Raw genomic sequence first — 23,838 nt, forward strand, 5'->3', positions numbered from 1 at the left:
GACCTACCACCATACCCCAAATTTAAGTCATCTGCACTGCTCTTAAGATACTTGGTTTGCTTTTGGTGCATCGAGAAACCATCTCTGTAATGCTTCAACTAGCACATTGTTCGCTTAATTACAAACCCTCTTCAATTTTCACGAGCCAGACGATAGATCTCTTTGCAAATCTGATCCAATTGGAGAATCCACAATTCGTAGATACTTGGTGTGCAATTAATCCAGAAACTGAACCCTAATATTTTCTGGAGCGAAATCATTTTGGACTTACTTGTTATGTTATAGGTGAAATGAGATCTGGTTTTGATTAGATATCCAAGCCAACCTGTCGTGAAAATTGACGGACCCGAGGTGTGGTGTATTGGAAAATTCTTTTCGGGTCGGTTACAGATTCGGTTTGCCCTTTTAAACCCACGGTAACAACAAATCTCGTAGCACTGCTCTCCTCTCTCAGCCGTTGTGCAGGATTTACTGTCATCAGGAATTGCCGATTTGACGGCTTTCGTGATCAAAGCAGTAAAATCTCCTCGCCGAAAGATGGAGGTAATTACCCTGAAACGACTTTTACCGTGATTTTTTTTGCCGTTCAGGCTTTGTCTTTCTCCGCCGCACGCGATGGAGCACCGGCGATTCCACCCTGGCTTCTCCATTTCATTTCCAGTGGACAGCTGCGAATCTCCTCTCCGCGCAGGGGAACTCATTTCCCGACACTTGCTTTTCGGCGACAAAGTTCCTGCAACGTGCGGACTGCGATTACGGGCTTCTTTCTTTCTTCTTCGTTTTGCGCTCTCCGATTGGTTAGAGTGTGGACATTACAACATGGCCTCTAATTTATTGTTTTTCTCGAGTGTTACCGGTGATTAGATTTAGTATGTGTTGGGTGTGCGGACGGATCAGTTTGGCAGTTTAGGCGCTGTGGATGTTATCTTGCTTAAACCCTTGCCAGAGTTTGTTTTCTTTCTTGTTTGATGGATCATTTTACTTCATCTCCCTTTTTCCTCCTAGCTGGAATTCTTTTTAGGGTTTCTCTCAATTTCTGAGAAATTTTTCGCCTATTCAGTTGAATGCGGGCTGTGATTACGGGCTTCTTTCTTTCGTCTTCATTTCGTGCTTTCTGATCAGTTAGAGCGTTGGACATTGCAAGTTGATTTTCCTTTGATTTATTGTTTCTCTTCTCGAACGTTATCGGTGATTAGATTTAGTACATGTTTGGCGTGCAGATGGATTAGTTTGGTGGTTCAGGCGCTGTGGATGTTCTCTTGCTTAAACCCTTGCCAGAGTTTGTTTCCTTTCTTGTTTGATGCACCGGGAGAGTTTGAAGAGTTTTTGGGTGGTCCCTTGTGGGTTTTACGATTGCAGACTTGTAGAACAGAATGGGCGATCTGGGCATTGAGGCGCGGAAGCCACTCCTAGGTTTGTCTACGTCGCTTGAGGGCAAAAGGAGGAGCAAGAAGAAAGTGCTCGAGAATGAAGGTAGAGGTGCCGTTAAATTTGCTCGATTACATATTCCGTGCGGTTCATTTTTTAAATTTTTTAACGAATTTTGGCCGCAACCAATTTTTGACCTTTGATGTAATCGGAGTTTAAATGTCAGGCATGGCCAATTTATAGGTCGTAGTATCAGGTTAACTGAAATTCGAGGTAGGGTTAGCTTTTTGCAGGATCATATTTCCGTTTTGTATGATTTTCTATATTGAGGAGCTTCTTATTTAATTTTTCGATTATTTAAATTTCAGTCTGGTATTTGTGCTTCAAATCTGCAGCCTTTTAAGTGAAACTATGTCAATTAGGAACTTGATCTCCCCCATCTAATTTCTTAGAATTGACAGTCTAGATGATTCCCATTAAATATGGTATATGTGCACATGGTAGCTACCTTTTTCAATGTGTGCGTATGTGTGCCAAATGATTCCCATTAATTTTGATATGTGAGCATATGTAATTACAAGTTTCGCAATATATATATATATATATATATATATATATATATATATATATATATTAAACTAATAGTTTATGTTGGTTGTTATTTTTTATTTTGCGTTGTTTAAAAGTCTACCAAAAATGCATTTGCAACATCTAGTTATTTGGCCGTAACTTTTAGTGAGGGTACACCTTTTGCAATAGTTTTGAGTGATAAAAAATTAAAAAAAAACCATCCGGCGGAGGAAAGAAATGATGGTGACAATGATAGACCCGTGGTTTGAGAAATGGAATCACCCTGAGGGGTTGGGGAAAGCTCACAAGGCCTTGCCTGATACCGACGATCATTCAAGGGAGCGGGAAGGTCTCAAAAGGATGAAGGAGGCTGGTGTGCAGGGCATGGCAGGGAATCAGTGATATAGTTCTTGGGCGGTGATCATCAAAAGTGCAGCAGGCAAAGAGGCGGATTGGGAAGATGCGTTGGATATCCCCGATCTTGGCATTCAGAATGTTAATGGACATTGGGCCTTGGTGATTTCTGATGAGATTCATGAAAGAATGGTGCTGCCTTTCTGAGGCCTGCGATTGGGACCCTAGTTGGGGAAATCCTAGGGTCAAATGCATATATTGGAAGCTTTGAACATTTGGAATCAACTCCCTTTACAATGTTGCAGAAGGGACTGTTTCTCATTCAAGCATCGTCTAAGGGGGCGTTGGTGGAAATCTTGTTGCCTATAAAATGGAAAGTTCATGATAGGTATTTGGTAATTAGCAAATGGGAATCGGGGAAGCCAATGAAGATGAAGGTAGCCTCTAGTGTACCAATATGGGATTGTTTGCCAGATATGCATATTTTGGCAGGTATTGAAAAGCTGATTGGCGGCCACTGGGTGGCTGAAGACAATTTAACTAAATAATTTGCAAGGAATCGATTTGCTCGAATACGAACCTTTGTTCCTTTCAATTTTTCTCTTGTCAATTCTATGTGCATAGTAGATGGTGATTGTGTTCTTGAGCAATTGGAGGAATACGAGGCAAGAATTAGGTTCTGTATTAGATGTGGGATTTCTTCACATGGTGAAGGGGCTTGTCCTCAGGTACAGGCAGCTTCCCCCTCTCATTGCTTCCTTTAATCCTCGAAAGTACTTGCTCCAGTAGTTCATCCACTAATTGACAAGTGGACCCAAGTCAAGGTGGTGAGACGTAAATCGAAATCTGGTTGGTCTCAGATTAAAGGAAGCAATCAGAGGGGGAATATGTTGTCAGTGCTTGGTAATAAAATTCAAGACGCGCCACAAACTGATCTTGATAGGGAACAACCAGATCGCTGGAGAGAAAAGGAGGAAGTAAAGTAAAAGGGGTGTGGAGATGGGTGGAATATCATCTATGGCATAAGACTTTGACGGAAAATCAGATGTGGGTTTGAATCCTAATGGTGGGGAATTGGAGATGGAGATTTTCTATGGTGAGGAGCAGACTGGGTCAGATAAGAACATAGAGGATCGAACACTAAGTTCAAACATGGTTGTACATGTTGTGCAAGATAAGAGTTCCAAAAGTAAGAATTCTAAAGCCAGCAGGAAGAAACCTCTTGCTAACAAGGAGTTGAGTATGTTGAAGAAGAAAGGAAATACTAAGAATCATAATTATGTTCTGAAAGAAAATTAAGAGGTGAATGTTTGGCCTGGGGGACAAAATATGAAATTCAACCTAGCAGGAGGGGAGGAGAATATGTAGGGGTATCTAACCACTAGGGGACAAACTTTTAATCTCTAATCAAGGATGAAAGTGGTATTATGGAACGCCAGGGGATTGTCCAGTAAGGCTGCACAAACAGACTGACTGAATCTGGTTAGTCATGAGAATCTTAATATTATTTTCTTCTTTGATTTGATGCTAACTGAAGAGTGTCCGTTAAGCTTTTTTAGGCGATTTCAAAATTTTGATATGGAATCTCATACTGAAGTAGAAGGTAAATGGGCTAGGATTAGTTGTGCCTAGAAGAAAAATGAGTTTAAATTTCTGAGTTGTCGGTTTAATTTGCATTGAAACGATTGTATCTTCATGGAAAAGACAAGAGGGAAGAGGATTGATGTCATTGGGGTCTATTTGCATACTGATTTTAGGGTCAGACATGGCCAGTGAATTATGTTGGCGGCTATGTTGACGGGCAGGCATAGTCCAATGCTGATCTTGGGGGATTTTAATTCAGTCAGAAAATCTTCTAAGAAGTTGGTAGGGCCTCGGCATTTTTGGCTTGCACGGCCTTCAATTCTTTCATCCAATTTGTTGGTCTAGAATAATTAATGGATGGGAAAGATTCTTTGCTTGGTTGAATCATCGTAAGTCCGCAGAGTAGTTATGAGTAAAATCAACTGATGCTTCTACAATAAAACTTGAGCTGAGATGTTTGATGAATCACTGAAGTTAAGGTGAGATTTTAGAGCCTCTTTTGATCATGCAGCGTTGGTGGATTTTTCTGTTTCACAGATTCAACGTGAGTTTGGCAAGAAGGTGTTCAAATATTCCTTTCACTGGGACAAACACCTAAGTTGCCAAAATATTATATCTAGATTATGGCAGGTTGAAGACAAGGGCTGCCCTATGATGCAGCCATGTGCGAAGCTGGACAAAATAAGAAAGGGTCTATGCCACTGGAGAAGGAATGCTTTAGAAAAAGTAGATCTAAAAGTTGATCGTTTGCAGAAAGCGCTGGATGATATTCATTTTTGTGATGATAGGGGTTCAAACCATTGGTTTGAGAAGGAAGAAAAAATCAGATCTGAGCTGAATAAGACCCTGGAAGAAAAAGAGATCTATTGGAAGCAGAGGTCCGACGTGTAGTGGTTAAGGACAACTGGACAAGAGATGGAAATAATAGATTTTTCCTTTCTATGGTGAAAAGGATGGTTCAGAAGAGAAGGCTTGCTGAAACTTCAATTGATGAGGGCTCATTTAATGACCCCATGCAAATTCAAATCAGTTGAAAAAATCATTTAAAAAAAAAATTCTCTACAGATGACTCAAAAGGATCCCTGCCTGAAGATCTATGGCCTGGCATGTTAGTTTCTGATCAGGACAATGAGTATCTGCTTAAACCAGTGACAGAAGAGGAGATCAGACAGGCTGTAATAGGCTAGAAGGTGGATAACTTTTTGGGGCCTGAAGGCTTTCCCCATGGATTTTTTCAAAAACAATGGTAAATAGTAGAAGATTTGGTGAGCAGAACTATCATAGAGGGGCGAGTTTGGAAACTGCTTATTTGAATTGGATATTTCCACTAATAGTTTAGGATAATTCTTGTATATTCTTGAAATCTAATAGTGTAGCATGGTAGTCATCGCTGCAGAAATTTGCAACGGGCCATAATCTGCCTGCTCACATCAGGGTTGTCTATAGAAGTGGTATCCTTGCTCTCTGAACAAGAGCGGTGGTGAACTGAGTGTCTGTGCTGCTCGTTTGTTATTTTTTTTAGTCATTCATTCTTTCAACTTTAATGGAATAGGGGTGATCCTCCAACCCGTTTTTCCTTAAAAAAAATAAATCTTTGGCTATAAATGTGGCCAGCTGATTTCAGTTATATACACACACACAGATGCATGCACACACATTCTCTCTATAGACTTAAAACGATATTTTTTAGGATTCACTAGAAAAATGAAAAGAGAAAGAGAAAAGTAGGTGAGCAGAAAAAAGATTGATAAAAACTCAACCGAAAAGTGGGAATGGTTATGTTTTCTGATCGCAATAATCCACCATAGAAATTATTAAAAAAAGAAGAAAGTTAAACCATAGGGAACAAGAGTAACACATTAATACAAGACATACGTGATTTGACAATATGCTTACACCCATGGGCAAAGGAGGAGTACGATTCTACTATTAATCAAGTCAAATAGAGGCTACAACGAGGCAATACAGTAAAATCCCTCAAGACCCAAATGGGCAATGCCCTGGAGGGAATAGCAAGAAAGAGGGAACTGAAGAGAATGAGATAATACATTTCTCTCTCTCAAAAGGGAAAAATATAAGCAAATACCTCAAGAAATAGCCTCTAAATCAAAGATGGAGCCTTTGTCGTAAATGGCGAGCCAAAATGCTTCTTTCTGCTTTTCTTTCTCACTTTTTTCCCAAAAAATAAACCACCAGACCCTAATTTGTAAAAGGAAGAGTGCCTTTATGGTTCCCTTTTTTTTCATAACTCACATCACTAGACTTATTTCCTTAAAGACTCAAATGTGGAAAATATTTCTCTTATGTGGGGTTCAAGGTACACCTAACAAATCTCTTCGAATAAAATCGTACCTGACATCAATATGTTTTGTCATCTCATGATACATCTAATCTTTAGTCAAGTGAATGACACTTTGACTATCGTAATAAATAATCAAATTTTCTTGATTTGTACAAAGTTAAGATAACATGCCCCTCAACCAAATACATTTTTTAATTGCCTCAATGATTGCTATATATTTGGCCTTTGTGTAGATAATACAATAGTAGACTATAAAGTAGTTTCCCAACTGATGGCACAACTTTCAAGAGAGAAAATCAAGCCAATAAGTGATCTCCTCCTATCAAGGCTACTTGCATAATCTGAAATCAACATATCCAACCAAGCTATCACTGTTCATACCAAAGTCTCTAATGTATCCTTCAAGAATCTAAGAATCTACTCCACTGCTTGCCTATGGCCTTTTCAGGAGATGATCTATCTACTAACAACATTAATTGCATGCGAAATGTCAAGTCTAGTACAAACCATCACATACATAATGCTGAGTCAGGCAGGCCATAACAACACTAGTTGTATCCTTCTTCAAGCTGTAGCTGTAAGATCTTCTTTTCCAGGCTCCGAGTCAACTTTTGCTTTTTCTGTTTTTCTTTGGTAGTTAAATATACTGGAAGAAGGACTTGTATAAACCAAGTGATTTGACAGTCCTTTTGGCAAAGGTTGAAGAATCTGAGGTATAACCTTCTACATAGTTGACTATTTGCCTTTTCTTTAACTTATACATGAGATGTTTACTCCTTTTCCCAAATTCAATTGGTCAATGCGTTTGCAGTCGTTTTTGCTTTATCTTATTCTGTTTTATTTTCTCTATTATAGGTTCTTCCATCTTTTGCAGGTGAAATACAAAGGAGTGAATGCCTCAGATCTCTGAGGGATATTTCCCTTGCACTTGCTGAGATGCCTGCACGTGGTGATCTAACAGGTGATGTCTGTCACTCGGCAGATGGTTACCATCTCAATGTTAAAGTATATGAGAAGCTGCTATTTAGTGTTTTTGACATACTGGACAAGGGCAAACTTGCTGAGGTTTGCTTCATACTGAAATCGTTGGCAATGGTTAGATGGCTGAACAACACTAACTGCAAATATTTCATTTCTCATCTCGTTTTCACAGGAAGTAGGAGATTCGTGAACTCTTGAAATCAATCTGGCAAATTCTAGGAATCACAAGGACTATCCATGGTATATGCTATGCTTGGGTCTTATTTCAGCAGGTATCTCTTTGTAACATATCTTTTGCTTCTGTTGAAATGACTTTTTTTGCATCTACTTGTTTCAGTTATGGGAGTGTGCTGCAGTATCCAAGTTGTTGCATTGTGATATGTTTTGAAAATGAAACATCTAGAAAGAAGGTTTCTTTCTTTGACTTTCTCTTTTTCTCAACCAAAGCTTTGTAGAAAATGGAAGAAATATACTCCGTTTTAATTCATATTTTTATGAGGCCCTATTTTTAGTGACATTGAATTTGTTATCATGAATACTGGGAGGCCATATTATTATCTTTGAGAAGTTTGAATTATGAAACTTTCAAGCATGACATTAATTGTTGAGAAGTGTTTTTCTTTTACCTTTATCAATCCTGTTGTTCTTTATGCAAACGTTTAGAAACAATTGACGTTCCTTTTGTTGTCACATTTTTTTTATTCTACTGTAACTAATGTAATGTTTTTCATATTGGCTTTTGTTATAACAGTTTATCATAACTGGTGAACAACGGCTTCTACAACATGCCACTGAAATGCTAAGAAAGATTCCACTAAAATAACAGCGAAGTATGCAGGAAAAGTTATATTTGAAAGGCCTCTGTTTTCCAATCGAAGGAGAAATAGGGAATCAAGAATTAACATTTATGCATTCTGTCTTGTCACCTATAAAGCAGTGAGCTGATAAGCGTTTGGAGGATTATCATTGCCATTTTTTTGAGGTTAGTCTCTGCTTAGAATGACTCGGTGATTGTATTTCTGAATATGATGGTTGTTGATGAACATACATCGTCAAATACAGGAAGATATTGAGCATGATTATGATAAATCTTAGAGGATTTATAATAAAGCTGCTAAGAGATAGATTGTGCTTGTTCCTAGCCCTTTTGGGGAAGGAACAGAATTTGCTGGGGCAGGTGGGGATCTACCAAGCCAGGATTTTCAGCCCATGTGAGAGTGGGCTGAATTGTTATAATTGGTATCTGGTTCAACACTTGGACCTGCGGTCTTATACGCATAGACATGCTGCCTTAAGGGAGATGAAATTGAAAGTTCTACATCTAAGATTATGAAAAACCTTGAAGGATTGATATGAATGCTAGCTAAAAAATAGATTGACCATTCAGGGGAGAAACTAAAACTATTAGGGGGGTGGGTTGGGTCCACTAAACCAGGAGCCCAAACCCATGTAGTAATGGTTTATGTTGTTGGAATTTTAGATGATAGAAAACATGTATTCTAATTGATTGGTGAATTTAGGTAATCACAGTTGGAGCTGATCCAGCGTTCGAATGGTTGTGAATTTTATCTTATTTGGGAACTTGATTAAGAGAGTTGTGATGTCCACTGGTGCTGTTTCTTTGGATGATGTTGGACTGGATCAAGTCAGCATTGATTATGTTCTCAACTATGCCAAGAAAGGTTAGGTGACAAAGGATTTATACCGATTCAACTTCTGCAGCCATAAGAGAAAGAAAAAACTTCTTGAAGGGTGTTTGTTCCTTTTTTTTTTGGAGCTTTTAGGAACTTGCTCTTGTTACAGGGGATGTGCTGCAATTATCAAAAGTAATCAGAGACCATTATGAAAAAGTCATCCTTCCAGCGACTTGTACACTAATTAGACCATATTCTAATTAATTGACTTGTAGTCTTTTGTAGCTTCTCAATCTGTTTGAAGCATTTAAATGAAGTATTTTGATGGATAAATGTACTAACAAGTGCCTATAAGTAGATAAGTAGACAAACATATCTCTGAACAAACAAGCAAACAAATAAGTAATGTTTGTGTTTGTGTTTATGTGTGCATGCATGTGTGTGTATATGTCTACTTCATTTTCCAATAAGCTGACAAAGCAATTTAGACAGGCTTAAGCGCTGACTGTGTTACATTGGTCTTGAAGTGATCCTGTCAATAAACATATCTAGTTCTGCGACCGTCTTTATTTTCTTTTCTTCTACAATATTTTTTTCAAATCAAACCTTTTTTTGTGGCGTTTATTACATTTTGATGGATATGAAACTTCCTTCCAGGGTAAGAAGCTTCTTCTCTCACAGTCTGTCAATAACTGAAATTTGCATAGTTTTTTACGTATTTTCTTGTTCTTTTTGTTTTCTATAGTTTGGGAAATGCTTTTTATTCATTTTTCAATCTGGAAGCTTTTGGTTTGATTTGTGTGTTCTTTTGCATAATGCAGCCATTTATCATCTTTATGCTTGTAAATGAAGGGCGCTTCAGCAGAAGAACTGTTTTACTTACTAGGGCAGAACAGTTAAGATCACCTCCGTCACCGTCCGCACCTCTAGTTCCTATTCATATAGTGCCAGCACTATTGTGACAAATCTTACAAAGTCACAGTCCTTCATTCACCACCAGTTCAGGAGTTAACAATAGATGATATTGAGGATATTGATAATGAATATGACAATGCTTGACTTAATCAACTCAAGGTTGTAAGACGTCAACGAAATGATGCTCAACTTGATATATATATATATATATATATATATATATATATATATATATATATATATATATACACACATATATGGGGAGAGAGAGAAATAGTGAGAGAGAGTTGTTGAGTGGTCTATCCAGTCACATTTTGTTTACAATTTTTTAAAATTAATTATATAGATGTGTTCTTCATGTCTAAAACTATAAAAACCAACACAAAAATTGTAGTTTTTGGATATACAAGATTAGTTTTATAAGCTAAAAACTTTAACTGTTGATTATTATACTTCTATAAATCTTAGCCACACACTTACATTGTCATTTGTAGATGGATTTATAATGTTTTATTGACCAAGATCACATCCATAGTTGATTTTACAAGAAAAAGATTTAATCATAATTGTGACTAGGCTGTCCAGCTGGTTTCACTCATTCCTTACACACACACACACACACACACACACACACACACACACACACGTCTATGCAACTTTTTCCTACTGTGTGGTACATCAACCTGGAAATGAGTACCTTGCAGATTTTCTAGTAGTTATAGAACTCAATTTCATTTCCCAAGTTTTAACCTGAAGTTGGAACTGTTTTTCTTTGCTTATGGGCTTGAGGACTCCCAATCCATTTGGAAATCAACCTGTTATTACTACTAAAGATAATATGTGAGGAGCTATAATCAGACATTGCATCGAAGTTCATCAAAACTTGACTATTAGATGTTTTCTTTTGCATGGGCTGTTCAACCTATGTTGGGCAATTGTCAACTCAAAGTTACGGTGTTCCTTTGATTTGATGATCTTTTCTGTTGTTCTAGGGCTGGATAATTCGTGTGGGTTCTTACTATGGTATGGTGCTTTGTTTGAAAGCATGGGCTTTTTACTAGTTTTATCAGAGCCATCTGCCTAAATTGAAATACTTATTTAGTAATAGGTTCCTCCGATCAAGTTTACATGGCTTTGTTTGTCAAATCATGTTGCTCCGAAATCTCATTTCACTTTGGTACAATTTTAATCTAGGATCAATTCTCTATCAGTCAAGGAGGAACTTCTTGACAAGTATGTTTTGCTTGCAGCTTTTATTAGTCATTCATTTATGCAGGAATTCTTTATTTCAGGTGGTGATGGTTTGCTTGAGAGCTTGACAGTACGTGCACAGCTGGTCATTAAACTACATGGCCTTGATGTTAGTTTCTTTTGTCACAACATAGTAGTGCAGAGTTGCCGTCCATTGATTGACACTTCGAAGTTTACACCATTATCACAGATATCTTGTTTGTTCTGAAGAAAAGGTGATGTTGATTGTAAAAAAAATATGGAAAAAAGCATGATTTTTTCACCAAAACAAATTTAACGTGTTTTTTCCCATGTTTTTTGTTTTTCTTTTTTTTGACGTTAATATCATGGATTACACTTTAAACTTAAACTAAATTATTTATCATGATTAAAACATTATTTTTATCATAATATTCTAGTTGTTTTTTTATGTCTTGTAGAAGCTTTTTTCTTTTTAAAAAAATTATTTACTCGATATTTCCCAAAAAGAACAACATTGCCACAGAGAAAAACCTCTGCTGTTATAACCCCAAGAACAATACTTGTGACAATGGTTTACACCTTTTGATGTGATAAAGTGAATCAGCCGCAAAGAGTGGTATGTGCTAAGGTTTGGAAACAAGCTGGAAAGCCCAAGCTATAGGTGTTGTAGCTTGCCTGATTGTGTTAGCTGTTTAAATCTTGAGGTGAAAATGAGTTCCCACCGAAGGTGGGATACAAAGTACAATTGAAAACTTACGTCTAGAAGTGTAGGTCTATTTGATGGAATTATTATTCTATCAGCGTGATGTAAAAAAACATACTTCATAATTTGTATTACTCAACAAACTTGTTAATAAAGATGCATTCCCAGTGGGGAACCCGGTACCAAACATAGCATTCCTGCCCATCAATATATCTCCAAAACATAGACATAAAGCATACTTTCGTTTCTTTTGTTGGTTTTAGACTTATTGAAAATATCTGAAAGTGAGGTTGATTTTTGGATTACCCATCTTAACTGCGAATGGGCTATCACACGTCACTTTACATCCTCCATCCAGTGGTGAATGGAACCGCCGTATTGGGCCTGTAGCGGTGGTTACCATCGCCGGCATAGAACTATAGCGGGGACAGCTGCCCAGCGGTGTTTGACGTGGCCGGCGTAGACCTATGGCAGTGACAGCTGTCGGGTACCTCTAGCAGCGGTGACAGCTTTTGGGAACCTCCAGCGGTGGTAGGGATCGCTGGCATAGATCTATAGCGGTGAGAGTTCTTGGGGACCTCCAGCGTGCTAGCAATGGTGGCATAGAGCTATGGCAAGCGGTGGTTTCATTCGCTGGCATAGATCTATAGCGGTGAGACTTGTTGGGGATCTCCGTGAGACTTGTTGGGGATCTCCAGCGGTGCTTGTGATCGCTGGCATAGATCTATAGCGGTGATAACAGGTCGGTACCTATAGCTGTGGTTAGCATCGCCGGCATAGAGATATAGCGGTGACAGCAAACCTCCAGCAGCATTCACGTCGCCGGCATAGACCTATGGCGGTGACAGCTGTTGGGGTACCTCTAGCAGTGGTTTTAATCGCCGGCATAGAGAGAGCTGTTGCGGACCTCCAGCGTTGCTTGCGATGGCATAGAGCTATGGCGGTGACAGTTGTTGGTACCTCTAGCAGTGCTTTGAATAGCCGGCATAGGTGACCTCCAGCGGTGCTCACGGTCGCTGGCATAGAGGTATGGTGGTGACGGGTACGTCGGTGGTTATCATCGCCGGCATAGAACTATGGAGGTGACAGCTGTTGGGTACCTGTAGCGGTGGTTTGCATCGCCCGCATAGAGCTATAGCGGTGACAGCTGTTTGGAATCTCCAGCGGTGGTTGTAATCGCTGGCATAGAGCTATGGCGGTGACAGCTGTTGGGTACCTCTAGCAGTGGTTTCAATCGCCAGGATAGATCGGCGGTGAGGGCTGTTGGGGACCTCCAGCGGTGCTTCCGATCGCTGGCAAAATGCATTGGCCACTTGGTGGATATTGAGGACAACTCTGGGTGCATTTACCTTTTGGCCAATGATGGAGATTGGTAGCAGCAGCAACATTAAACATGGCACAAAAATTGTGAACAACATTTCCATGAGCAATAGTTTATTAGGCTTACTATTAACAAGGGACGGCCTCTTGCTGAAGTTATTAGTCTTTTGTCAATTATTCCGGCCAATGGATTGTATAGGAAATGCAATCACCATGATAACATGTGGGATCCACTAAAAGGAAGTAATACTACGGTTTGAGGTCTTGTGCGGATCCATTGTTGTTGTACATATATTACTCCATTTTATTGGAATAAAAGGCTGGGGGCCTAACCCCAACACAGTCATTGTCCAGTAAAATGGATTAGGAAAAGTACATTTGAAATGAAAGGCTAATTTCTTGTACCGGTTCGGTCATGCAATAGATCGTATGCCAGCATCAAGTTGGTGGGCCATTCTTAAATTAATTATTACCGGGGTGAGGAAGCTGGTGGTGACAGCAATTGACGCCCTTTGAATTATTCTTGTTATATGGAGTTCTTTTTCTCATTAAATTGCGGGTGCTTTTTGTCATCACCTCTGTCGTCTCCAAGCCTACAGTTGGTCATTCCATAAGTTCTAGCTGCTGCAAAGTGTCGGCAAACTCATGTTCTGAAATCGACTCTTCATTTGGATATATAATAAGAATATTTCGATGAATGATTTAATTTTTTGTCACATGTTTTAAGACTATTGAAAAACTTATAATTTGGAATCAATTCAACTATAGTCCTATATATATATATATATATATATATATATTCACAAACAGGAAATTGTTGGGGCAAAAATGGGGATGCCAATATATTGGATATGGATCGAATTTCCAACCGAACCACCTCTATTGAACAATTTCACTACATGCGTGCCACCATGCCCTAGAAGCAACACCATGCAAACAAGTCCGACGCATTTAGCAAATCAGATGTTCTTCATTTGTAGGGATATCAATGAATCAGATTTGAATCAAATATATTTTTAACTGTATCTATTTTTTTTGGATACTCACATACTAACTCAGATTCGAATTGGGATTTGAATATGAATGATGACAAGTCATATCCATCTAAAAAATCCGGCTTCACAATATGAATATATATATGTATGTGTCTGTATATATATATATATATATATATATTTGGTTTAACTCATTTAACTTGTTAACTTGTTTTACAACTCGAGCTTGACTTCTTTAACATTTCAAATATAAATTTAAACTTGAAATTAACTTGTTTATAAACAAGTCGACCCGCAAGTCAAGTTGTTTCTAGCGAGTTGAAGTTGAATCCGAGTTGTCTTGACTTGTTGGGCAGAATTAACCACCCCTCTACAATCATGTAAGCCTGCATTTCTTTCTTTCTACAAGTTACTGTTAAGATACGTAGACCTTTGTTTCTTCACCAAAGGTACGTGAAACTTCCCCCTTCGATCACCACCACCACCACTTTATCCTTTCTTGCGAAAAGAATGTGTTGGTACCAACATTAATATTGAACTTGCAAACCACAAAGCACCCGACTAGGGGTGGGGAATGGGCCGGGTACCTCATGGGTAGTTTGGTACCGGGTCCATAATGAGCTGGTCTTGGGCAGGTTATTTGACACATGGGCTGGCCCAACTAAAAAAAACCGTCAGGCCAAACTGGCCCTGAGACTAAAAAAACCACCAGGCCCGGCTGGCCTGAGTCTGGTTTTGGTGGTCCCAGTTGTTTCGATAGCTAAGGGTAGAATCAGACTAATTGGTTAAGGACAAAAACCTGACCCTCTAAATATGATATTTAGTGTTTTTATTAAAATCTAACCTTACTAATGTAATCTTACTTAAGTTAGGTTGATGAAAAATGTATATTAAGTTGATCATTTTTTAGGTTTTAGTAGTGCTTAAGCAAAAATGAATTGCTTTGATAGCATCAACATTTTGATAATAGGAACTTGAACATTTTTCATAAAACCAACTTAATTCAAATAATGTTTTATATCAAAATAGTTTTTATAAATATATTAGGATGTTTATATTTTATTTAGAATATTTTTTAACAAAAAATTAAAGTGTCTAGTTTTTATCATTGACCTATGTGTCATATCTTTACCAATTTCTCTCTCTCTCTCTCTCTCTCTCTCTCTATATATATATATATATATATATATATATATATATATATATATATATATATATATATCACATCAGATTTTGTCCAAAAGAAGTGGTCTATGAAAATTATGTCGTACATCAAACTTTATGCACTCATGCCTACTCTTTCCATTTCTATGCTTATCATTCTTCCGCCATTTGTTTTTTCAAAAAGATGCAAGTAAATCATAATCATGGGACAAAAAAAGAATGCTCCATTTTGGATCCATATTTCTTAATTTTGATGCTGTCGGTTTGATTAAATTATGTCCTTTGTTAATTTTGTGCTTTGTGATATATAAATGTGTTTTTGTCATTTAATTAGCTTTTGCAAATTAAAGGGTCCTACGTTTAATGAAGACTTAAAAATATATATAACCTTCAGCATGTTGCATTATTGTTCACCATTCACGTTCCATCATTTCTCCATGCCGGAGAGTCAAAAAGAGCTACGACGACGGGTGCATGTGATCAGCTTCTTATTTGAACATATGTCCAACAGAACCGCTTTTTCCAACTGGGTTTTGGTTTGAATTTTCAAATCGGACAGCTGAAATAATGCTGGCAGATACGTATAACTTAAACACAGAAGCATTTGGATCCGGGTGAGGATTATGCCAAAAGTGATGTCTGGATCTGTTTCTAAATGGATTTCAGATTCTGTTTCAGTAACTGGATTTTGATCTAATGAAAATTTATATTGGAAAGTGGGCTCAGGCTTAGTAAATAGGTTAGGAATAGGTGCTGTATTAGACTACCATATAACTTATTTGACATGTTCAAGGAGTTCTAACAAAGGGTGTAGCATAGCTGGTAGAACCGGCTGGCATGTAAACGGTATGTCATCAGCTTGATTTCCATGGGTACTACTTTCTTGAACTGAAAATCATATCACCACTGCCACCTAAATCCTGAAGCGGACCCTGAGCCCTTAAACATGGGGGAAGAGGTCAGCTTCAAACATATAATTCCCCAACTGAGGCAGATGTTTTGTGAAGAATACGCAAAAATACTGACTGCCTGATGACGAACAAAAAGGGAGGAGGAGATCTATATGAATCCATTCGGCCTAAAGAGTGCATATTCACAAAAAGAGAAAAAAGAAAAAGTTCCCCCTTCTTTCTCTTTTGAATTTACTAAATAAATGTATTTATACATGCTGAAGAATAGCCATCTAAAATATCTCAACCAAGATATCAAATGATTTTTGCCACGCACTTTAGATTTCTGCATTATTAATTGAAGAAGCGCAATAATTCTTTTTTTGTTTTTCATGGAGACTGGTTTTTTTCCACCCCCCTGAAGAGATGCAACTTTCTCCCACCTGTGCCCATCACCCTTAGTGTTCACAGAGCTTGTGTTGGGATCTATTACGATCCATACCATGAGCATACTGGGTCGTGACAACGACTACATGATTTGAACCTCAAACCTCTTGAAGGTGGACCGCCTTGCTACTCAGTGCACTACAACCACTCTGGATAAAGAAACACAATAATTCATTACTAGAGAAGCCCACACAAGTTTTGGTGCAATATTTTTTATGCACTTAATATTTTTCATGCAAATTTTTGGTCAAATATATTCAACTCACTCTCTGCCAACTAGCTAGACTCCTCCAACCTTAGTACGTTTTCTCTAATTTCTCACCTGCTCTTTCTCTTTCATCCATCATTTTTTCCAGTTTTTCTCGTGGGGTACTCGCATTATTATGGGACATTTAAATCTCAACAACTATATTAAAACAAACCTAACAACTGTACTGAACATAAGAACATTGTCTAAAGAAAGAGAATGAAAAGATTTTCAATAGTCTGGATATGTCAACTTTCCTGTCATTAGAAAACATAGTGAAAGGTGCAGTCAGTTGCTGCTTGACCATGGTTTTTGGCGACAGAATAATCTATTGTGACAGATTTTAACAACACAAACAAGAAAAAAACCATCCAACCACAGAAATAAAGGGCTCAGAATTTATTTAGACAGAATACATCTATTGCGACAGATTTTAACAACACAAAATTTTTAAAAAAAAAAACCCTTCCGGCCACAGAAATGGACGTCTGATTTCAGTTTTCCTATATAGATATGTCATCCTTAAATCTGACAGTCCAATGGTTGGTTCAGTCCTTTTCTAATGAATTTTATAGGCTACTTTTCCAATCGAACCACGATTAATGCCCAAAACTATAAGTAAAACAAAAAAAAAACTAAAATTGACCTTTATTCTAATTTTTTAACATGATTACTTGACTCATAAGACTAACTGACGGCGTAGTGGCTGGTGTTAGCAACCAGCCAACAATCCTGCACAACCAGCCACATGCACATATGTAAGCAAACTATGGGTGCTTGTCTATTAGAGATCTGCGAGAGAAATGATGTGCATATTCAGCATTGCTGGCCATAGAAGTTTTTTTCATTTTTTATGATCTTAGCGCTTGTAGTAAATAAAACAATGGCTGGTGCTTGATCTTTTCAAAAGTGATAAATGCTATGAGGGACCATAGATGGCCCAAAGAAAGAGATATATAGGAACCCTGTTTGTATTGTGCTAGCGTCGATGGTCCTAAATAGCCACACTTTTTTCTGTGGCTAGTAGACCAAAGGTGGTCGCGATGGGTTGTAGCGACAACGTTGGCCATTTTCAATCGTAGGTCCCAACAAGCGGAACAAATGCCATCAACGACGAAAGCTGCTGCGATGGTTTTTCTCAGTTACCCTGTGATGAAATATCAGACACACTGGAAAAACAAAAACAAAAGATATTGGTAAAAGAAGAAGATCGCGTGGAAACATGAAATTATTGACCACAAAAGCAACTATATGCCCTTCAAAAATATACGAATACACTTCCTTAATACAAAGATAACTATGTTACCTTTATTTTCTTGGCATACTAGTAAAATGCCCGTTATTTGCATTCAACTAACTAAAAATATGCATGTGACTTGCGAAACATGTGTTTGACGGTCACCCATAGGCAGATACGTTGTACGTCAAGTAACAAAAACTGAAAAAAATTCAGGAAAATAAAAAAATTATTAGCAACCACAATTTACTAATAAGTTCATCTATTGGCTACCAAAATTTCTTGAAACAGAACCAACCTTTTTTATTAGCGACCACAATTTACTAACAAGTTCACATCTGATGGTAGCTGTTATTGACGTGCAAAACTAGCTCTTGGCAACCACCAATACTCTCGCCCATAGCCCACTTGCAGTAGGGTAAGGTTATTCGCATTGGCTTTTGCCCTAACGGCTACTAGCCAATGGCAGCCGTTGTCAGTTGTAGCATGTTGAAATGGTTTGTAAGCAAAGGTGGAGTTAAAAATTTTTGGCTGTGGCACACTAATACATATTTTATAAGACATCTTTTAACTTAAATTGGAAATTACTTTTATAATAAAACAAATAATTATAGTTATGGAAAACTTACAATTGATCCCAACAAGAAAAATCAAATCATTATAGTGATGGATAAAAAATAATTAAGAGAGAAAATGGTATCTTTAAGGTGCCAATGTTATTCTCAATGTTAACACGACTACAGACACACAGGTACTTTCTTCACACATCTCATTTAAATGAGAAAAATTAAGACTGACCACTGGACATTATATTTAAGACCGTCTAATTAATTTCAACGTAAGCAAAATCATAAGGGGCAAACTCAGACTCCAAAATCAGCAACCAAAAGCAGTAAAGTTAAATCCTCAAAACAGTAATAAAAAAGCTGCCTAAATAGAAATGTCCAAATCAAACTTATCTTAGAAACTACAAAGAAGAAGAAGAAGAAGAGAGTGACTTATTGTGCAAGTGAGCGTCCATGAAGCATCAGCTAGCCATCGCCCTTTGGCCCTTGCGGTCTCATCAGTCATCCATTGATTAGTTGATTTCACTGCCCAGTGCCCACAAACCCCAAAATTAGTAATGAAAAGGGGCAAATTGAAATCCCTAAAAGTAAGCAGAAAGTTTAAATAGAAATGCCCAAATCAAACTAATCATGTGAACAATAATAATAATTAGAAGAAGAAGAAGAGAGAGAAAGACTGAGAGAAAGAGCCTTACTGAGCATCTGTCACCCATTGCCCTTTGGCCCTTGGCGCCTTGTTGGCTCGTCCATGACTTCCTTGATTTCATTACTAATTGCCCAGTGCCCACAACAGCCCACACATTGCTCTGCTACTGTTTTCGAGAGAGCACCAGCCATTGCCAATGAAAACAGTGGCAGTTTAGCAACATCAGCTGGCAATTTATAAATGGGCCAAAGTGAATATATATATATATATATATATATATAGTCATCTAGCCTTCTAAGCAAAGCTGTTTATCTAAAGTAGATGGATGGTTGAGAGAAAATCAAATAGAAAATAGTGTAAACTAATATAAGATGACAAACATACCCATCACTTTTTTTTTTCCTTATTTTTCTCTCAATCATTCATCATGTTAGAAGGGACGGTCCTGGTTAGATGGCTCGGTGACTCTAAAATCCCAGAGTCACTATTCAATTTTCTTATATATATATGTGTGTGTGTGTGTGTGTATACAGCATAAATTTTCAATATGCACTCTGAAAGTAGGGGCTAGGCAGCTCCCAAACAAAATCTGCCATGTAATGGAAATTGTTGCCAATATTTTACTTGGTCTCTATTGCAGCACTCGTCAGTCTCCAGCCATGAATCTGTTCAATAATAGACCTATAATCAGGTCAGTTAAACTGCTAGCACTCTGATGAATAGTTTCAATCAACAAGACCAACAGGATTCTTATGAAAACCAATAAAATTCTCTTGGAAAAGCTAACACAATGAAAAATTCAAAGACTGTATGAAGTAAATATAACAGTTAAAAGGGAACAAATACTTGTTGAAAGGCTATCAACAACAAACTTTTGAGGGTCCAACTAAGCAAAATATTTTGTTTATTTATCAGCCTAAAAAATACATACTAGAATTCAAAATTTTATATTTGTATGATTAACTTTCTTCAATTTATGTGCCTGCTTATTTATGTTTCACTGCCTTAGCAAATTCAAAAGGATAGTTATATTTATGTGAACCATATACATATGGAAAACATAAATTGCTAGGGAAACTAAGATGTACTTCAAAAACAGAAGGATCAAGCTGAAACTTAGTTACAAGATCAGATCAGAAAACACCACTTACAAGGCATTCAAGATGTCCACCTTTGTTTTGCTTTCCAAAAGCCTATTGTTATGGAACTTGTTTGGATCTGAATGGTGCCTGTTTGGACATATCAATTACTTATATGCATGCATTGCACAAAGAAACATCAGTCATTACTAGACATTCATCTTATATTCTTAACAATAAGAAAAACATTCAAGCTCTAGATATTCACACATAAGCTGTAAAGAAAATGCAATAGGCAACCTTGTTCAACAAATATTACAAGAAAGAAAATAGGGAATATAGAAGCATTAGACTTAAGGGAATTATAAGGAGAGATTGCAACTTGCCCTAGTGTATATGGATCAATGACAAAAGGAGGAATCTGTGGTTGTCTAATTGTACAATTAGACTACATATTAATACAGACAAAACAACAAATCAAACATACCTGGACTATAAGAAGCATTTTCCATAGTGTACCACTTTCTTTTCTTAGTAAAACTTCTAAGAGAAACAATTCTAAGTGAAACTTATTTGTCTATAATGAGCAACCCTTTTCTGTAAAAAGAGATTTTCTCTTCCATTGCTGGAACTTGTGGCAAATGCTTAGCAAAAAATGATGTCAATACTAGGGAAGAGTTTTCAAAGGCCAAACTCACATGACGTAAAGTTGACCAACTTGGGCCAATCCTCAGATGAAACCATCTCCACATGCGCACAAAATGAGTATGGACAAATAACAACTTATTGTCCCAAGTGCATTGAATTTTTTACTGCACTTGCAAACTAGATGGAATACTGTGCAAGCCAACAATGACAGAGATGAAGCAAATTTTTTTGATGGGGATACATCTAAATCTCCTCCGATTGTGCAGGCTGCAAGTACAGATGAGGATAATTCCTCATCGCCGCTTGGTCTAATGGATGGGATATTAAATGATGTCTTTCATAAGGAAGCAGCTCAATCTTTGAGCCAATCTGAATCTTGGGAAACCATCCTTCACCCAGTGAAACTATTCCAGATAAGGAATGCTTCCTATATACATCTAAAAATGGTAATGCTTCACTAAATGCCTCAAGTAATTTATTGCATGTGCGTGAACAAAGAAGTCTTAGTAAATAATCTCAGTAAAGAATAGAGGACACCACCAAGTGCCTAGAGCTGTCATTGTCGAAGATAAGATGTTTCATGTGATATCAAATAGTTAGTAGTTAGGGGATAACTCATCCAACAGAGAATGAAGCACAGTATGCTAACAAACATCAAACAAATGAAGGATAAGAGTCTAGGAATGATACTGATATATCTTTCATTAATTTCACATTGCGTTGGAAAAGTCCCATACTTATTGTAACGATTGGTATTGTTGCATTACTATATGTCATAATTCTTGTAGGGTCTTTAGATTATTGAAAAAAAAAGGTATTGTTGACTATCACAAGAGAGAGAGAGAGAGAGAGAGAGAGAGAGAGAGAGAATCTACCAGTTGTAAGAGCCTTGCAGCTTCATTGAAGCTCATTCCTGTCTCTCAACAAATTCAAAGAAAGATTGACACATGATCATGTTACAGTGGAAAGAAAACATACTGCCACATCAAAGCAAAAGCAGCAAGACAACAACGATCACATCACAGAGCAGAAATAAACCAACAAGATTCAATGCTTGGAATGACTACTAAGCTGAGGTAAAATCAAACATATCAAGCATATATCTCAAAGATAGTTTCAATTTCACAATTTTCAAGTGACTAGATAATGCCAGACTTAGTGTTGTCAATATAGTAATGCAAATACACTTCAACCAAATTATTTCTGAAACAAAACAAGTATATGCAATTAATATGACGTTGACAATGAAGAACATCACGATTATAGTGTTGTTTGTCACCATCAGATGGTGATATAATGCTAAGCAAAATAAGGAGTGGTGTATCTTTAGATCTCCAATATAGAGCTGACCAGAACTGAGATAGGATTAAGTTATATACATATCTAGGCAATCACTGAGATAGTAAAGCTTCAAGCTTAGCTGGAGGCATCTGCATAACTCAATTATTGTAAATGTTCAGTCCAAATAGGAAAACTGTCATTAGGATGAAATAGAAGTTTCAGAGCATATCCAAAAACCTATATTATGCCGCGTATGTGATTGCAGTGCCATAAAGAAGTATATCAATATTAACCAATTCACCACCTTCAATTGAATTTGGAAAAACATTTTTGGTTATGCTTCTTTATTGAACCATCTCTAGAAAGCTGAGCATAACGTAATGGAATTCAAAGAAAAAACCAATTGTGCCACAAGAGATCATATAGTAGTAATTTACGAAAAAGGAGAGAGAAGAAGAAAAATAGTCATCGTGAAATACTAGTTCTTTTGCAAGAGCTTACTAATCTGATAAAATAAATTAACCATTATCGAACCCCATATTGAAGTACATTTCATCTAGTCCAGCATTTAATGCATCTGAATAAGAAGGGTCATTGCGATGGAAAGCTCAAAGCACTTGAGAAGAAAGACAAAAGAATGAAGAAAATTATGCTCCTCAACCTATGAAAATCCATAGATAGAAATGCCATAATATCCTTCATTGTATGAATGTTCTCCTCATTAAGACGTTTATGAAAAACACCATCTTCACCAATCTTCCCAAACACCAGACTTCATCAGCTAGAAATGGTGAATATGCCTTTTGTATACAAAAGGAGAATGGAATCTAATGTGAAACACCTTAAAACAAATATATATATATATATATATATATATATAAAAGGTGACCCATTAAGAATGGAGTGGTATTATGTATGAAATTTTTTTCATGCCAATTTTTTGTAACATAACAACCTAAGAAACATTTTGAAACAAACTTTTCCAATCCACGTAAGTTCAAAAATTCAATGTGCATCCAATAAAGGATAAAAGTGTAAAACTATGTCATAAGAATTCAGCAAACAGGACGCTGCATCCTCACCGAAGCGGGTGCGGCCAGATATGGCACTCGACATGGTCAACACATGTCCAGAGCGGTCTACCACACCTGTTGGAAAAGATGGCACTTCGGAGGTGCACCCAACTCTGGTCAATGACGAGTTGGGTGTGGTCAGGACAAGCGGAGGACAAATATGTCCTCTTTTTAGTGATTTCCTTTTTTAAACTTGAAATCATAAACCCTTGTCAAACAAGGGTCTTATTCTCTCGTATTAGGGCTTCATTGAAGCCCTTCAGCTGATGACGGTCGACGAAGACTGCTGCTCCTGCGGTTCGTGAGAATCTCGTTTCCAACAGCCGACAAAGATTTTCAGCAAATCATGGCTCTCTCTGACAAATTTTTTCTTTCCAGCATCCTAAAACTCACCGGCAAACACTGACTCTTGGGTGATATCGTTCCTCTTTGGTCGAATTTTTGTTGCCTACCTGACTGCTCCGGTTCCTCTTTGGTTCAGGTAGGTCCACTCAACTCCCTCACCAGCCGATGCCCTTCACACTATTTTTGCTGGATTTCACGTTGTTTTTTGGCCAACCTACTGGTTAGATGACGGTTTTCCCCTCCCCACATCTCAACTAGACATTCCCAACATTCAATT

The 23,838-nt window shown here is 37.5% G+C and overlaps 1 protein-coding gene across 14 annotated transcripts; it reads left to right on the forward strand.

Annotated features, from left to right (window-relative positions):
* The first annotated feature begins 731 nt into the window (after positions 1-731).
* LOC116258139 (protein unc-13 homolog) lies at positions 732-11,248 on the forward strand. Of its 14 annotated transcripts, none has more exons than XR_004173609.2 (6): positions 738-1,473; positions 7,053-7,243; positions 7,332-7,399; positions 7,497-7,569; positions 7,911-8,141; positions 11,001-11,248. XR_004173609.2 is itself a non-coding variant. In XM_031635272.2 (4 exons), exons 1-3 carry the CDS (start codon positions 1,374-1,376, stop codon positions 7,347-7,349), a joined length of 309 nt encoding a protein of 102 aa, XP_031491132.1. In that variant the 5' UTR covers positions 738-1,373; the 3' UTR covers positions 7,350-7,431; positions 11,001-11,248. The 14 variants fall into 14 exon arrangements, 2 of the variants coding, with proteins under 2 accessions (XP_031491132.1, XP_031491133.1); XR_007573954.1 differs by lacking the exon at positions 7,497-7,569 and adding an exon at positions 9,615-9,688 and having other exon boundaries at positions 7,053-7,139; positions 7,332-7,431; XR_007573955.1 differs by having other exon boundaries at positions 7,053-7,139.
* Positions 11,249-23,838: the final 12,590 nt, after the last annotated feature.

This window comes from Nymphaea colorata, chromosome 7, assembly GCF_008831285.2.
Source record: "Nymphaea colorata isolate Beijing-Zhang1983 chromosome 7, ASM883128v2, whole genome shotgun sequence".
NCBI lineage: Eukaryota > Viridiplantae > Streptophyta > Magnoliopsida > Nymphaeales > Nymphaeaceae > Nymphaea > Nymphaea colorata.